We start from the raw sequence: 18,336 nt of genomic DNA on the forward strand, positions 1-18,336 counted from the left end.
AATGGAACACATGGGCACACATGGGCCAAAAAGGACAAGATGGGGGAAGAAAAAAGAAGAAGAAGATAATGATGTACCCATCTATCATGCGGCATATTGCAATACTTTCACACACTATTCATCGTTCATACGAGGCGATATATTCGACCTTAATTAGTAACAATGCTTAATGGAACACATGGGCACACATGGGCCAAAAAGGACAAGATGGGGGAAGAAAAAAGAAGAAGAAGATAATGATGTACCCATCTATCATGCGGCATATTGCAATACTTTCACACACTATTCATCGTTCATACGAGGCGATATATTCGACCTTAATTAGTAACAATGCTTACAATCAAAGAAAAACAACGCTTACAATCTGAACGCAATTCAAGTTTTTTAAAAAAAGGAACAAGGCATTTACTACTTTTCCTACCAAGGAAAAGAAAAAATCCTAGATTTTCTTTCATAAAAAATACATCACCTAGTTCGGTCATAGATCTTTTTTCCATGATAGATACATTATCTAGTATTATTTATTTAATTAAGACATGTTCAAAATGTGTAGCTAGCCACCCCTCATCTCTTTGCGAGAACGAGATCATTTCGTTGCATTTTCCAAGATTCATTCATCGATATTAATTCCGCATAACACATGTTACAGGTTCATCAAAACAAGTTATTTCTTTTGTCGTGTGACTAATTTAAAGTCAGAATTCACTACATAATATAAAAGCTAAGTCAAATATTACAGAACGAATTAACTATCACTAGATATATATCTTTAATATATCTTCATTGACTAAACTTCAATTCACTTAGTAAACTGAAAAGGATGAGAAAAATAAAATAAATACAACCTAGAAGTTCATTAGTGGTAGGAGGCAATCCACCTCAAAAAATAATAATAGAAAATAAACTAAATAGTTTTTCTTCTAATTACTACAATAATGACGAGGCACAGCACCTAATCAATTTAATTATCTGTATATTATTAATACGGTGATTATACTTTCTATAAGCAGGAGCATAATTAAAGTAATTATGAACAAAAGTCATCGTCATCAATGTTGTTGTGGTAGTAGTAAAGATTTTGCATCATGAGGCTAAGAAAGGTTTGGATTTGTGTGGTTCATCGGTAGTAGTAATTTTCTAATTTTTTGACTGGAGGTGATACGTACCTTAAAACTTTCGTTCTTTGTTGACCAAGGATGTAGATCTTTAGTGTTGTATGAGTTTCTTCATCTTGTAGAGATCGTCTTTCTTTCAAATAAACAAAATCATGTGAATTGATTAATAGACTAGCTAGATGCCCCCACAATCCTTACCAAAAAGTATTTGTTAGACAGATTAGGAAAAATTTTATTATAAAAATATAAGTTAAGATCATATCAAGTGGAGATGAGATAAAATATGGCTCAATTTATCGAGTATACATAGTCCTCAAATGAATAATAATAACTTTTTTAGAGAAAAAAAATGAATAATTATAATAATTAATCTGGCATTTCCAGATTCAAAACTAACTCGTTACGAACACTAGTTTCAATGATTCAATCTTTGTAAATGTTGGTTTATTTACAATCAACAAATTTCAGGCTCTGATAATTTCTCAAAAAGGATTCTAGCCCAGAGTGCAACTGCCCTCCAGAATATTTGATAATTGCATTATAAAGTCTTCATAAGTTTTAATATGCCCCCCTCTATTTTTAAAAAAAATTTACATGCTATTGGCCCAATAGTTGTTATATAACCAATAACTAGTAGCCTACTTAAGCCCACTTGCATTAAACAGCCAATTCCATTTGAGTTTAACCCATAATTATATAACTAATAATTATTTTTTTAATTTTAGGTAAATGGATACTTATAATTCATTCCCCTGCGAAAATTTTTCTGGATCCGCCGCTAATTCAATCATCCAATATCCCTCCTTTTTATGAAATGAGAAATTGATAGATCTCCTAAATACTCAAAAAATTAACATGCATCATCTACCTGTGTCATATTAAAAAAAAAAGACATTTAGCATTCTATCCTATCAGAAGAAGACATCTAATCTTATATTCAGGTAATTAAGAATCCTAATCAAATTAAAATTATCTATAATTAAAAAATTCTAATAATCAAAATCCTTCTATAATCATCTTTATCTAATAATCATTATCAAAATAAGAGTATCTATAATTTGAAAAATTCTATTAATCAAACCCCTCCTTTATAAAAGAGTGTTTTTTGAAGATTAGAAAATTATCAACTATCCCCTTCAAAATTCAAAAACTATAACCGCTCCTTAAAAATTCAAAAACCACAAACTATTCCTCAAATCCAAAAAATAGAAACAACCTCTGAAAAAGCTAAAATTTAAAATAAGGCTGTAAAAACTAGAAATTTGTAAATATTCCCTTAAGATTCAAAATATACAATTAACTCCTAAAAACTAAAAATTACAAATAGCATCATAAATTTTAGAAAATTATAAACCATCCCTTTAAAATTCATAAATTACAAACAATCCAAAGAAATCCAAAAATTATAAAAGTTATATAAAATTCAAAATTACAAATAGGCCTCTAAAAATTTATAAGCAACCCCTTAAAAATTTTACAACCAACCTTAAAAGTTTTGGAAATTATAATTTTTTGCTAAAATTTTGCAAATATCCTTTAGAAAAATTTACAACTGCCCCATTCAGGTTGAAAAAATAAAAAACACCCTAATAAAAATTTTGAAATATTACAAACAACACCCTAATTTTTTACAAATAACTCCTTAAAAGTTTTAAAAATTACAAACACCCTGCAAAAAATCTGAAAACTACAAACAACCTTATGAAAGTTGCAAACAACCACTTATGATTCAAAAATTACAAATAAATCCTTGAGAAATCTTAGAATTACAAATAGCACCATAAAATTTGAAAATTATAAATCCATAAATTACAAGCAACCCTAGAAAATCCAAAAAATACAAAGGGTCCTCTATAAAGTTTAAAATTATGAATAACCCCCTGAATATTTAAAAAACAAACCCCCAAAAGTTTATAACTAGCCCCTTTAAAGTTTAAATAATTATGAATATTCCATTGAAAAGTTTACAAATAACTATTTAAAATTTTTACAACTAGCCATATGAAAGTTGCTAAACTATCAAACATTATGTTGAAAGGTTTAAATTACTACAAACAAGTCCTTAAAAGTTTTACAAAAAAATCACTAAAAAGTTTCTAAATTACAAACATCATTGTAGAGTTTACAAAAATCTTCGTGAAAGTTTATAAAATACAAATAGCACCACAAAAAATTTATAAAATAGACCCCAAAAACTTTACAAGCACCTTTTTGAAAGTTTTAAAAATTACAAATAATCCTAAAAACTTTACAAACAAAACCCTAAAAGTTTAAAATTACAAATAGCCCTTAATTTAACATATTATATTATAATATTATAATATATTATCGATGTGGGGAATTCATGTTGTGGGAGAGTATAATGGTCGTGGAAAGTCCTATGTCCTTTACACGAGGGGATGATGGAACTTCTTACTATCCATTTGGGAATTAGAGGAAAGTCCTAATTTCATTCGCATCACAATCCCGGGTGAACCAAATATGAATGTTGATTGAAATCTTGATACATTGAAATCCCGGTGGTTTTTTTTAGTTTTTAAAAATTATAACTTATTATTCAAACTTGTAAAGGAGATTGAAGGTTAAACTATCTAATTTTGAACTTAAAACTTAATATTGTAATTTATCTAAGAAAAACTCTACCTTTTCAACTATCTACTATAAATGATAAAATACTCTATTATCTCCTTCTCATAACACAAAAAAAGAGGTACTCATTGTCTCTTTTCCTTTATATGTATATAAAGTATTAGATAATAGATGATCTGTAAGTGCAAGCATAAGCTTAATACTTGTATAAGGTATATGAGTATATACTAATTAAACGAGAGCTAGAACACTAGAAAACTCCAAAAATAAGACTTTAAATGCTTTCAAAGTGCTAGTTCCAGGAACATTGTTTCATCTTGTGGCTATTAAGGTACCATGGTTCACAACAATATGGGATAACTTGAACTACTCAAGACATTGTTTCATCTTATGGCTAGCTGTGCAAAACAGACTTCTTACAAGGGATAGACTGCTCAAAAGAGGAGTCATTAACTTTGGTCTCTATAGTCTATGCAATGATGCAGTTCTGGAATCCCGAAACCATCTCTTTTTCGATTGCAGCTTTGCGAATGCAGTTTGGAATGGGATCATGGGGTGGCTTCAATTCGGTTGGAGGGCTTGTGACTGGAATCTTTTGATGGATTGGTTTGTTTACAGGCTAAGAGGTCGATGACTTAAACAAAGAGTGAAAAGAATGGCACTAGCTTCAACAATCTACATGTTATGGAGGGAGCGCAACAACAGATTTTTCAAATTGAAGAACATGAGTATTGAGCAGATTATAAGAGAAATCAAAGTTGATATTATGACTATCATCTTGAATGGTCCATATCTAGCAAATAAGAAAGAATGGCTTATAACTTTATAAAGCCATTGTATATACTTAGCTGACCTTAGTTTCTTTTTTTTGTTGTTTTCTTGATTGATTTTTCAGTTCATATACTGAATATCTGATGTACATATACTTCCCATTTTGGTAAATGAATAAAATTACTTCATTGACCAAAAAAATTTGCTAGTTCCAGGATCATCTTTTTCAGGTGAAAGCAAATTTAACTTGGCTCAACTGGTAATAGTATAACACATATACATTTTATTATTTATTATTGTTGTTGTTATTAGGACAAATTTCAAAAACAACCCGTTTAGAAACTTAATCTCAAAAAATGATCTATTTAGAAATTATTTACTACATTCGACTCAATTTCAGCCAACTGGCTGAAACTGGATCGAATTTGGTGAAAATAATTATAAAACTTCACGGGACTTCAAGTTCCGTGAAGTTTTGTAGGTTTTTTGACCAAATCCGACTCAGTTTCAGCCAACTGGCTAAAACTGGATTAAATTTGGTAAATATTTTTCAAATAGATCGTTTTTTGAGAATAAGTTTCGGAATTAAGCTAAATTGAAAATTTGTACGTTGTTATTATTTATTTATTGAGAGAGAGTGTGCGGCGCGCTCTGCGGCCGTACATACGAGGGCTGTTTATGCAAGGAGTTGTTTTTTGCGTCCTAGGTTTTCCTATGAATCTAAATCTAATCATGTCCTACATAATTTTCATATATACATTCATTACGTGGCATGTGACTGGAATCTCATAACCCCGTACATCACCTAATGTTCTCTTCATTTCTCAACGTACTTACACATATTTAATTAGTACTTTAAAAAGGATTCGTTATAGGTTGAGATGATCTTGATCCCTCAACTACATTCAACTAAAAAAAGCAAGAGAAATAATTAAATAGAAAGAGAAAACAAAGAACAACTGACATAAAAATAAACAAACGAAATAAATAAGAAATTTAATAAGCCTCAGACTTCGTCCAAGAACCGGAAATCTTAAGAAGAGTAATCCAAAATTGTAAGGAAGTCAAAACATGTACGGAAATGCGGCTGCGCAAGCGGCGCTCAAAACTTCCAGGTTGCTTCAAGTCGCGATACAATCCAATCAGAGAAGTTGATTAGCTAAAACAATTATTCTTTACCGACACCGAGAACACGAAAAATAAATCCACTGGAATATCGCCACGTGCCAACATGTAAGTCTCGAGAGTTCTTTCGATATGGTTCCCTTAAATCTTTAATATTTTGAGTTTGTGTCTCTTAAATCTTTGGAAATTGGCACTTAGTCCCTAGCTCAGTTAATTCAAATTAGTCCGTGAGTTAGTTACTCCGTCCAAATTGCTAGCTCTGATTGAGCTATTTGTTAACCGCATATATTGTGAATTTCATTTCTACTCTCAATTAGTGGTTTCCCCTAAAATCTTAAAATATTTAAAGAAACGAGTTCAATGAGATGTGTTTAAGTGGGCTTGAAAGTCAAATTGTGCGTTTAAATGGGATTTCGGATTAGAGAAACTTAAGTAGAGGGGTAAAACTAACCCATGCTTTACAAGAAGTCAAATTAAATGAAACGTTCCCCCAGAATTAAACAGTAGCTAATTACACGGACTAGTTTTGAAAGAAACTAAGGGTATGTTTGTTTGCTCAAAAAAATGAGAAAACACCCGCCACATCACCTTTCAAGAAATCTCCTATGTGCCACATAGGATTTTGGTTTCAAGGGTTTTCCATTTCTTCAGTTTGTTTCATTTTGTAATTTAAAGAAATAAAACGCCACGTAGGATGCCACATCAGCTTTTTAAGAAATGTGTTTTCACAACAAAAACCTCTGAAAACACTTGGAAATGTCACTTCAATGAATTATTTATTACTAAAAGCACTGTTAGAATAGTAAAGCTGAATAAAACAGATTATTTAAATGGGCTGATTTCTCTTTCCTTTGCTTTTTGTTCAAACAAACACAAGAAATAGAAATGTGGTGCACTGTTACTATTGCGGCTTTTTTGTCTGTTTGTGTGACTTGGCGGTGAAATGAGGTGATTTCTTTGCGAAACAAACACAAAAAAAGAAATGTGGGAAAACTCTTGAAATGGGTTGAAATCAAATGAAATGTGACATTTCCATTTCCGATTTTTTTCGGAAAACAACCAAACAGAAAAGGATTCGAGAACTAATTAAGCAGCAAACTCAATTGGAGGACTAACTAAAAATGTCAAAGATGTAAGGGACCAACACGGAAAAATCCCAAGTGTGATTAGGTATAGCCTTCGGCCGTTGTAGAGGTGGTGTGCTTATCTGTGAGCAGGGCCTCATGACTTTGAGCGTTGACTTTGAGATATTTGACACGTGCCTACGCCCGGGTAGAAAGCAGCCCACACGTGTTTCTTAGCGTGGTACAAGAGGATCCGTACGCATGGAGGGTCTATAAATATCTGCCTAGAAAAGCTCGAACACCATCAATTAAGCATCTTCTCATAATTCTTCTTCATCTTGCTTGTCTATTTGTTAAGAGGTGAGGTTAAACTATAAGCTCTTTTAAAGGCGTATTAATTTATTTATTTGGGGTAAATTCTATTGACGGTTTTAATTGTATTTATTTATTTTAATGTATAGAGGTTTTGAGAGATGAGGATGGAATTAGGGAGGAAAAGGGGAGTGATGAAGAGGGAGATGAATGATAATGAAAAGGCTTTAGTGGAGAAGAAAGTGGACATGAGTGCGATGTGTCTTGATTCTATTCCGAGTACACTCTCTCTCAATCTTGCTTCTATCACCAAGCTTGATCTCTCCAACAACAGTCTCGAGGTAAAACTCTACCAACTTTAAATTATTTCAGGATATTGTTCATATATAGAGAAAGTGTTACGGAAATAATTACCAAAAGAAAAGAAAAAAAACCTCTTAATTAATTATCCATCACCCCCCCTCGGGGTTTGAAAAATGGTAATTAAGGTTATAAGCTGACCCTTTTTTTTTCTGGTCGAAGATGCAATTTATTTCAAGTGGTTATATAAGATCAAATTAATTGTGGAGGAAACCAAGGTGTAATATTAATTGATTTTGTCCATATATCATGTAGTAGGTGCTCCCGAATGTTGAGATAGTGTATACAATTGCAAGAGGCAGACAGATAACTCTCTTCCACAATGATGATGAACGACGGCGTAACTATTAGTTTACAAAATATATTTAATGCTATCTCTTATATATAAGCAGGAAGGTGCTTAATGAGAGATATTTAATACTATCTCAGTTCATTTCTTCCCCCTTCACACAACCGAATGCTTCGCACTCACCTTGATAGATATTAACCAAGTCCAAGCAGCGCAAATGCTTATATATAACTTGTTCCAAAGTCAACTTAAACAGAAAGGATAAATAATTTGAGATAAATATTTGCATACTTTTTCCTCCCTTTTATTAGTTCTTGTTCTTTTATATATTTATTTAAAAAAAATTGTTGAGCATGAGCAGATCATACCGGAGTCACTGACGGCACGGCTAGTGAATTTGGTGACTTTGGATGTGCATTCAAACCAGTTGAAGACACTGCCCAACTCAATTGGTTGCCTCTCTAAGCTCAAGTACCTTGATGTCTCCGGCAATCTCCTTCAATCCCTTCCAAGGACCATAGAAAATTGCAGGTAATTTAATTTGCGTCAAGTTTTTTTTTTAAATTTCGGCCGGGTACCCCCCACCCCCCCCCAAAAAAAAAAAAAAAAAAAAAAAAAAAAAACTTTATGGAAAGTTTCTTATATATGTGTTTAATGTTTTGCATTTGTCCTAACCACCAAAATTAATATGACGTCTAACTAAGAACAAAAAATGCATCCTACTTCAATTTGAAACGAACTATATACAATAATCTTATATGAAGGGATGCATAAATTAATGATCTCTGTAAGATGTGATGAACATTCAAATTCTGCTGATACCTAAATTAGTATAAAGCTTGGATATAGGATAGGTAACAAGCTAGGATTATGAATTTATAATGTGCAAAAAAATGACCAAGTTTGGTATATAACTACTAGTAGTTAGCAACAACCCTAAAAGGGCCGCTCATTTCTGTTAAAGAAGCCCTTAGTTAGAAAGGGAATGGGTTTTGTTTTAAGTTACTTCAAAACACGAGATTAGTTGCAAAGAGGCAATAGATTAATGAAAGCATTCATCAAACTTAACTTAGCAACTGGGTCACTTGGACCTTACCATAATACTAGAATATACAAGGGGATAAGGTTGGAATTCATAATTGTCCTGCTAACAACTTCATTAAGATATAGAGCTTCGAGTTTAAAGTTAGCTCATTTCTCCATTAATTTGAGGAGGCAACCTACAACATGCTAACTACTTCCCCTAAAATAGTATTTAATTTGAAGTTTTGTTTGTTTTCCTTGACAATGATTTGAAAAAACTCAATTTTGATGCTATTGGATTCCACCGGTAACATGCCTCCATATAATAGACATGTAGGTCGTTTTTGCTAAGTACTTCAATGAAAAGTCGAATTTAGAATGAATATTGTGACTTAAGCACGAAGAAATTGGGTAAATAAATAACTTATGGTCTTGTAATCACTTGTTTGATTGCACACTTTTTTTTTAATTTTATATCTTGTTCTTTTTCCAAGAGAAGTTAATTAATATGAGTCATATGACGCAACCTACCTCGCTGCCCACTCCCCAAATAAAGATAAACGGTAAATTTTAACTTATAGTATTTGTATCACAGATCATATAAAATATCAATTATCATCTAGTTCGTTTGATCTGATAGCGTTCAATGGAATCTTTTTTTTTTAATTTTTTTTTTGCTTGGGCGAAATGGAGATGAAATTAAGCAGGAAGATCGAATATCTACTTGAACTCCTCAGTGACTCAACAAAAATCATCGCACACAGATAAATAAATGCCCATCAGGGGTCGATAAATAATTAAGTAGTTCTTTCGCCACGGAGATAATTTAGTCCCATTCTTTTGAGCTCTGATAAATTATAAGCAGGCGTATATACATGATAGGTTATTATACGTCCAACTTGGCTTAATTTCTAAAAGTCCATTCTTTTGAGCTCTGATAAATTATAAGAAGGGGGTATATCCGTATATACATGATAAGTTATTATACCTCCAACTTGGCTTAATTTCTAAAAGTCCCTCTCCCCAATTTAAAAAAATCGTTACCCTTGACTTTTTGTTATTAGCCACTATAAATTTATAATCCATAAGGAATCCTATTCTAAATATAAATTTTGTTCATTTTTTGACAGGCCAACAGTACGGTAAGTCACCGTCATGGTGACAATATAACAATGTTGAAAAAGATATCCTCATACTGTAGTATTGAACTCCAGTTCTCCTGAAAGACGTGATAATAATGGCGTTGCAAAATTATCTTTGTAGCCTTATATTGAAGATTAATATTTTTCAGTCCCAAAAATTTATTTATGGACATAAATATGGTCAGACTTGGGAGCTATCCCATCCTTTTGCGCATGTGATCAGTGTCACAAATCTAGTAGTAACATTATACTTTAATTGAATTAAGAATAGAGTTAAAGATTAAAAAAGATATAAATTTTTTCAAAATAGTTTGTAGGTTCCACAAGTTGAGAAATTTTGCAATAATATCATATTTATTGCATTAAATTGTCATAAAATTAGCATAATGACTTTTAAGACGATATCCAATATAGATAATCCCATATGAATTGATGTGTGAAAATATTAGTTCTAATGTTATATTGAGAAACTTGCAATCAGCTTAATAATATTCCTTTAATTTTAGTTCTTAAAATTAACATTCATGATTTTATTCGGAGCTAAAATACGACTACTACAATTCATTAATGATACAATATTAATTAGTTAATCTGAAATAAGTCTTAATCATCTAAAAATTACCACATACATGCAATTATTTTGAAATCACAGAGAATGACAGTTTATTTCCTCGCTTAATTTTGCAGGGCTCTAGAGGACCTCGTAGCCAACTTCAACCAGCTAACAAGCCTCCCGGACACCCTCGGCTTCGAGCTGACCAACATCCGGCGCCTCTCCGTCAACTCGAACAAGCTCACCCACCTCCCCCCAACAACCTCCCACATGATCACCCTCCGCTCCCTCGACGCCCACCTCAACTGCCTCCACTCCCTCCCCGACGACCTCGAGAACCTCACCCAACTCCACTCTCTGAACCTCTCCCAGAACTTCCACCATTTAACCTCCGTCCCGTGCTCCCTCGGCCTCCTCTCCTCTCTCTCCTCCCTCGACCTCAGCTACAACTCTCTCTCCTCCCTCCCTGACTCTCTTGGACTACTTACTAATCTCACCGTGCTTAAACTTGACGGGAATCCTCTAGTTTCGCCGCCAAAGAAGGTGGTGGATCTCGGGGTCGAGGCGGTGAGGGAGTATTTGGGGGCGAGGATTAATAGAGGAGAAATTAAGAAGAAGAGGTCGTTCGTTCGGAGGATGTTTGTGAGGTTTGGGAGCATGAATGTGAAGGGAGGGAGGGTGGTGGTGGGGAGAGAGGAGGAGGAGGATATGATGCTGGATAAGTATAAGATGGTGGAGGGGTTTGCGACGCCGATGAGGGAGGTGAAGGGCCTTCGGTCGCCAATTTGGACTGCTTTGTCGCCGAAGAGGTTGTTCGGGTCGCCGAGGAAGTAGAGGGTGGATCATATATGGTGACCATATTTAGTATATGCATGCATGCATGTACATGTGTTTTATATATGTTATATGTAGGTGAACATTGGTCTGATTAATGGGGGTGTGCGTACGTGGGAGGTTACTTTTGTGTATGTAAACTGTAATAGTGTGAAGGGAAACTAATATACTTCAAACCAGAAGATGTTCGGGTATCCCATCTAGGATGCTCATTTTTTTACTAGTAAGATACCGCTAAGAGTTCAAAACTTGGTGTTTGTTGAAATAGTATGAATGTAGCTAGAAGTATGAAAAGAAGATGATGACACTCAAAAACTTCTAACAATAGGAAAGTTTTGAATCCACGAGGAAAGCTCTATGGTCAAATGAATAATGATCTAGGTGACAAAAAGGGAAAAGAGCGGGCTATCTGATGGTGCAAGTTAGCGGGAGATCTGTTTTTTGCTAACTTGCGCCCCCGCTTAGATTTTCATGGCGAAGAAGAAGAAGAGAAGTGGGAAGAATATCTTTAATATAGGATTGAGAGCTTCTAACTCAAGTTTGATTGGATCCGGGGATCAATTTGATACAAATTTGGCTAAAAATTATGAAGGATTTGACAACATTGTTATGGGCTCGACAGGTCCAAAAGGGGAGAAGAAGAAGAAATCAATGGAGGAACTACTTAGATCTACAGATTTCCTGGTTGATTCGCAGCGTGTTGTGAGTTCTTCTGAGAAATTAAAATCAATGGATAAGTCATAGGAAACCCTAGACGATCTGTTGGCGCCTTCACCAGAGTTTAGAGATTTACTCAGAAGATTTATGGAGAAATGCCTTAATTGGGCATGTCATACGATTGAATGTCAAATTTAAATCAATGGAGTCCTATGTCAGCAAGTTATGGGGTACACTACAAGAAATTACATTTTTAACGAAGGGATTTCCCTTCGTTAAAGAGCTGAAAACATTCGTTATTGTATGATAACGACGGGGAAAAATCCCTTCGTCACCCGTCGTTGAAGCCCTCTTCGCTAAAGGGTCACGAAGGGATATACTACCCGTCGTTATAGAGTCTATAACGACGGAACATATTACCGTCATTAATATTTACTACGGTAATTATAGAATGTAATTATGTGATGAAATGCGCAAAGTTGGTTATATATAATAGTAGATATCAGACTAATATACTTATAATTGTATTAGGGAAAATTGCATAGTAAAGAAAAGAGAGAATAAAAAAATGTGATTTTGATATCCTTTGATCTCGCGTTACAACTTGATTACAAAGAGAGGAAAACGAATTTGTTTTCCCCTTTGTTTAAAACTGGGTCTTCACGGTGGCGATGGAGTGCCTCCCTCGAGTGCTTGTGTCGAGTTTGCTCCTCCGTTGACGATCCGCACTGTCTTGATTCACTGGAACAATGTCTTCTCCTCACGATTTGACGTTGTGCGAGAATTGCGTGGCAAGTTAAAACTCTTGATGAGTTGATAACTCTGATCGAGTCATTGAACTCTTGAATAAAGAGTTGATTTGAACCGAAGATCGGTTAATAGGCCAAGGATAAAAGCTGTTGCTGAAGTTGAAGATGATCTTCGTTGGAAGATGATGCCGATTCCTCAAAAACCTCTCTCCAGTGGTCGATCAAGCCCAGATAATCACCGAAACCCGAAGCCCCCGTGAACTGAATTGATCTCAGTTATTTATAGAGATTAAGGGGGTGAAACCGCCCCTTAAATCTCTTCCTAAGTGGGCGAAAATCCTCAGAACGTGGGATAACGGTTTTGAGGCCGTTCGGCTTGTGTTTGAAAAGCAAAAAGTCCCAAAAAACACCCAACCTGGCATCAGACCCAACTTGCCTCTTAGAATTGAGACGCGAAGTTGGGTTGCTGACATGATGAACGCGAGGTCGCTCGCGTTTTGGTTGTTGTAGCTTAGAAACGCGGGGGTCGGTGTTGGCTGGACCCCTACGCAACGCCGAGGGTCGCTCACGTTTCGCCTGTTGTAACGGCGGGTCCGACTCCAGCGTTTTGACTGTTGTAACGCCCGGTTCGACCCTGGCGTTTTGATGTTGTGACGCGGTTCGACCCTGGCGTTTTGATGTTGAGACGCGGGGTTCGACCCTGGCGTTTTTGATGTGTGACGCGGGTTCGACCCTGGCTTTTGATGTATGACGCGGCGGTTCGACCCTGGCGTTTTGATGTTGAGACGCGGGGTTCGACCTGGCGTTTTGATGTGTGACTGGTTCGACGCCTGGCTGTCGACCCTGGCGTTTTGATGTTGTGACGCGGGGTTCGACCCTGGCATTTTGATGTTGAGACGCGGGGTTCGACCCTGGCGTTTTGATGTTGTGACGCGGGTTCGACCTCGGCGTTTTGACGTTGAAACACGGGGAGGACCTCCGCGTCTTGCCTTACAGAGATTATCACTAAGTAATCTCTTTTTGTCATAGCGTTGCAAAGATCATTGTCTTGTAATCTTCGTCTTGGCTCCTTGAGAATATGAGAGTCGTCAGATTGTAACTCCCGATGTTGATTGTGAAGGCTGTTGAAGTAGAGCTTCCATCAGTTGTCGTGAAGGTCGTCAGATTGTAACCTTCAGCAATCTACGCGAAAGTCTTCAGATTACAGCCTTCTGGAAGTCGTCAGATTATAACTTCCATCATCGGTGGTTGATGGGGAATAAGCTATCTATTGTGATTTTTAGACAGCCTACAATAATGTATTATGATATCATTAGTACATTAAAATATTAATATATTAAACATAATATAATATCTTAAGCACTTGAAACTATTTTCATAAATAATATTAATATATTAATATTACATAAATAATTACTAGCATATGAAACTATTTTCATAAACTATAAGATATTTTTAGATAAAATTTCACGTGACGAATCGCAAAAATAAGATAGAAAAAAAATTATGTGCAAAAAAAATATTTTAAGGAGACTGAGCATGGAATGAATACTAGTATCTTATAAGACAACGATTAACACCTAATGTATAGGGTCATTTATGGCAAAAGTCCATAGTCGGCTAAATTATAGGGACTTAAATGCAATTGTAACTCACAAAAGGCAGCGACCAAAGGCGACGGCAGGGCAGCGACCAAAGGTAGCGGAAAGATCTCGCGATGCTGGGGAGACGCCGACGACGGGCGACGTGGCACATGGTGGATCCGGGATCAATTGAACACAAGTTTGGCTAAAAATATGAAGGATTTGACAACATTGTGTATGGGCTCGACCAAGGAGTCCAAAAGGGGAGATCGAAGAAGAAATCGAATGGAGGAACTACAATGGAATCTTTTTTTTTAATTTTTTTTGCTGGGCCGAAATGGAGATGAAATAAGCAGGAGATCCGAATATCTACTTGAACTCCTCAGTGACTCAACAAAAATCATCGCACACAAGATAGAAAAATGCCCATCAGGTCGATAAATAATTTAAGATAGCTGTCTTTCGCACGGAGATAATTTTAGTCCCAGTCTTTTGAGCTCTGATAAATTATAAGCAGACGCGTAATATCATGACTAGTGTATTTATTACGTCCACTTGCTAATTTCTAAAAGTCCATTCTTTTTTGAGGCTCTGATAAATTATAATGAAGGGGGTATATCCGTATATACATGATAAGTTATTTATACCTCCAACTTGGCTTAATTTCTAAAGTCCCTCTCCCCAATTTAAAAAATCGTTACCCTTGACTTTTTGTTATTAGCACACTATAAATTTATAATCCATAAGGAGTCTATTCTAATATAAATTTTGTTCATTTTTTGACATCGGGCCAACAGTACGGCTAAGTCACCGTCAATGGTGACAATTATAACAATGTGAAAAATGAATCCTCATACTCGTAGTATTGAACTCCAGTTCTCCTGAAAGACGTGATAATAATGGCGTTGCCAAAAATTATCTTCTGTAGCCTTAATATTGAAGATTAATATTATTTCAGTCCCAAAAATTTATTTATGGACATAAATATGCGTCCGACTTTGGGAGCTATCCCTTCCTTTTGCCGCATGTGATCAGTGCTCACAAAGCTAAGTAGTAACATATATACTTTAATTGAATTAAGACGAATAGAGTAAAGATTAAAAAGATATAAATTTTTTCAAAATAGTTTGTAGGTTCCACAAGTGAGAAATTTTGCAATAATATTCATATTTATTCGATTAAAATTGTCATAAAATTAGCATGAATGACTTTTAAGTACGATATCAATATAGCATAATCCCAGTATGAATTCGCATGTGCTGAAAATATTATTTCTAATGTTATATTGAGAAACTTGCAATCACTAATAATTATCTTTAATTTTAGTTCTTAATTAACATTCATAGCATTATTTCGGCAGCTAATACGACTACTACAATTCATTAAGGATACCCAATATTAATTTAGTTAATCTGAAATAAGTCTTACATCATCTAAAAATACCACATACATGCAATTATGTTGAAATCACAGAGATGACAGTTTATTTCCTCGCTTAATTTTGCAGGGCTCATAGAGCGACCTCGTAGCCAACTTCAACCAGCTTAACAAGCCTCCGGGACACCCTCGGCTTCGAGCCTGACCAACATCCGCCGCCTCTCCGTCAACTCGAAACAAGCTGCCACCACCTCCCCCCAACAACCCCACATGCATCACCCTCCTCCTCGGACGCCCACCTCAATGCCTCCACTCCTTCCCCGACGACTCGAAACCTCACCCAACTCCACTCTCTGAAACCCTCCCCAGAACTTCCACCATTTACACCTCCGTCCCGCTGCCTCCCTCGCCTTCCTCTCCTCTCTCTCCTCCCTCTACCTCAGCCTACAACTCTCTCTCCTCCCTCCCTGGACTCTCTTGGACTACTACTAACTCACCGTGCTTAAACTTGACGGCGATCCTTCTAGTTTCTCGGCGCCAAAGAAGGTGTGGATTCGGGCGTCGAGCGGGCGGTGAGGGAGTATTGGGGCGAGGATTAATAAGAGGAGAAATTAGAAGAAGAAGACTTGTCGTTCGTTCGAGATTTCTTTGTGAGGTTGGGAGATCATGAATGTGAAGGGAGGGAGGGTGGTGGCCGAAGAGAGCGCAGCGAGGAGCGATATGATGCTGGATAAGATAAGATGGTGGAGGGCCGTTTGCCGACGCGCGATGAGGGACGTGAAGGCGCCTTCGTCGCAATTTGGACTGCCTTTGTGCGAAGAGGCTGTTCGCGTCGCCGAGGCAAGTAGCAGGGGGTGACATCATATATGCTCGTGACCATATTTAGTATATGGCATGCCATGCATAGTACATGTGTTTTATATATGGTTATATGAGGGAACATTGCTGAATTAAATGGGCGGCGTGTGCGTACGTGCGAGGTTACTTTTGTATGTAAACCTGTAATAGTGTGAAGGCAAACTAATTATACTTCAAAACAGAAGATGTTCGGGTAATCCATCTAGGATGCTCATTTTTTTACTTAGTAGATACTGCCTAAGATTTCAAAACTTGGTGTTTGTTAAATAAGTATAATGTAGCTAGAAGTATGACAAGAGAGATGCATGACACTCCAAAAACTTCTAACAATAGGAAAGTTGTGAATCCACGAGGAAAGCTCTGCGTCAAATGAATAATGATCTAGCGTGACAAAAAGGGGGGAAAAAAAGAGCGGCTATCTGAGCGCCTGCAAGTTAGCGCGAGATCGTTTTTTGCTAAACTTGGCCCCCCCTTATTTTCATGGGCCGAAGAAGGAAGAGAGAAGTGGGAAAATATCTTTAATATTAGCATTGAGAGCTTCTAACTCAAGTTTATATGATCCGGGGATCAATATTTGATACAAATTGGCTAAAAATTATGAAGGATTTGACAACATTGTTATGGCTCGACTCAGGTCAAAAGGGAGAAGAAAAAGAAATCAATGGAGAAACTAACTTAGATCTACAGATTCCTGGGTTTGATTACGCAGACGTGTTGTTGAGTTTTCTGAAAATTAAAATGCAATGGATTAAGCATAGGAAACCCTAGACGATCTGTTGCGCCTTCACCAGAGTTTAGAGATTTACTCAGAAGATTTATGGCAGAAATAGCCCTTAAATTGGGCCATGTCATTACGATGAATGTCAAAATTTAAATCAATTGGAAGTCCTATGCTCAGCAAGTTACTGGGCGACACTACAAGAAAATTACATTCTTTAACGAAGGGATTTCCTCGGTAAAGAGCCTGAAAACATTCGTATTGTTATTGATAACGACGCGGGAAAAAATCCCTCGTCACCGTCGTTGAAGCCCTCTTCGCTAAAGGGTCCACGAACGGCATTATACTACCCGTCGTTATAAGTCTAAACGGACGGACACATATTACCGTCACTAATATTACTACGGTAATTAGTAGAATTTGTAATTTATGGTGATGAAATGCGCAAAGTTGGGTTATATATAATAGTTAGATATCAGACTAATGATACACTTATAATTGTATAGTAGGAAAATTGCAAAGAAGAGAATAAAGAAAATGTGATTTTGCATTCCTTTGCATCTCGCGTTTACAACTTGATATACAAAAGAGAGGAAAACGAATTGTTTCCCTTTGTTTAAAACTGCCGGTTCTTCACTGCCGTGCGATGAGTGCCTCCTCAGAGTGCTTGTTCGAGTTTGCTCTTCCGTGACGATCCGCACGCTCTTGATTCACTGGAACAAATGTCTTCTCCTCACGATTTGAGCGTTGTGCGAGAACTTTGCGTAGCGCCAAGTTCTAAAATCTCTTGTATGAGGTTGATAACTTCTGATCGAGTTTGAACTCTTGAAAAAGAGTTCTTGATTTGCAACCGAAGCATCGGTTTAATAGGCCAAGCGATAAAAGCTGTTGCCTGAACGTGAAGATGATCTTCGTTCGAAGATGATGCCGATCTCCTCAAAAACCTCTCTCCAGTGGTAGATCAAGCCCAGATAATCCATCCGAACCCGCAATGCCCCCGTGAACTGAATGTGATCTCAGTTAAATTTATAGAGATTAAGCGGGGTGAAACCGCCCCTTAAATCTCTTCCTAAGTGGGCCGAAAATCCCTCAGAACGTGGGATAACGGCTTTTGAGGCCGTTCGCGCTTGCTGTTTTTGGAAAAAGCAAAAGTCCCAAAACACCAACCTGGCATTTCAGAACCCAACTTCGCCTCTTAGATGGCAGACGCGGAAGTT

The 18,336-nt window shown here is 36.3% G+C and overlaps 1 protein-coding gene across 1 annotated transcript; it reads left to right on the forward strand.

The window, feature by feature from the left end:
• LOC109842246 (plant intracellular Ras-group-related LRR protein 1-like) lies at positions 6,989-11,177 on the forward strand. Its single transcript, XM_020411147.1, has 4 exons — positions 6,989-7,024; positions 7,126-7,317; positions 7,987-8,156; positions 10,478-11,177. The coding sequence occupies exons 2-4, from the start codon at positions 7,138-7,140 to the stop codon at positions 11,175-11,177; spliced, it is 1,050 nt and encodes a 349-aa protein (XP_020266736.1). The 5' UTR covers positions 6,989-7,024; positions 7,126-7,137.

This window comes from Asparagus officinalis, chromosome 5, assembly GCF_001876935.1.
Source record: "Asparagus officinalis chromosome 5, Aspof.V1, whole genome shotgun sequence".
NCBI classification, from domain to species: domain Eukaryota; kingdom Viridiplantae; phylum Streptophyta; class Magnoliopsida; order Asparagales; family Asparagaceae; genus Asparagus; species Asparagus officinalis.

Excerpts from the sequence above, each read along its gene's own strand:
- LOC109842246 (XM_020411147.1), top strand. The coding sequence starts at position 7,138 with ATGAGGATGGAATTAGGGAGGAAAAGGGGAGTGATGAAGAGGGAGATG. Across the intron at positions 7,318-7,986 it reads TCTCCAACAACAGTCTCGAG|ATCATACCGGAGTCACTGAC; the intron begins GTAAAACTCTAC and ends GAGCATGAGCAG. Across the intron at positions 8,157-10,477 it reads AGGACCATAGAAAATTGCAG|GGCTCTAGAGGACCTCGTAG; the intron begins GTAATTTAATTT and ends TTAATTTTGCAG.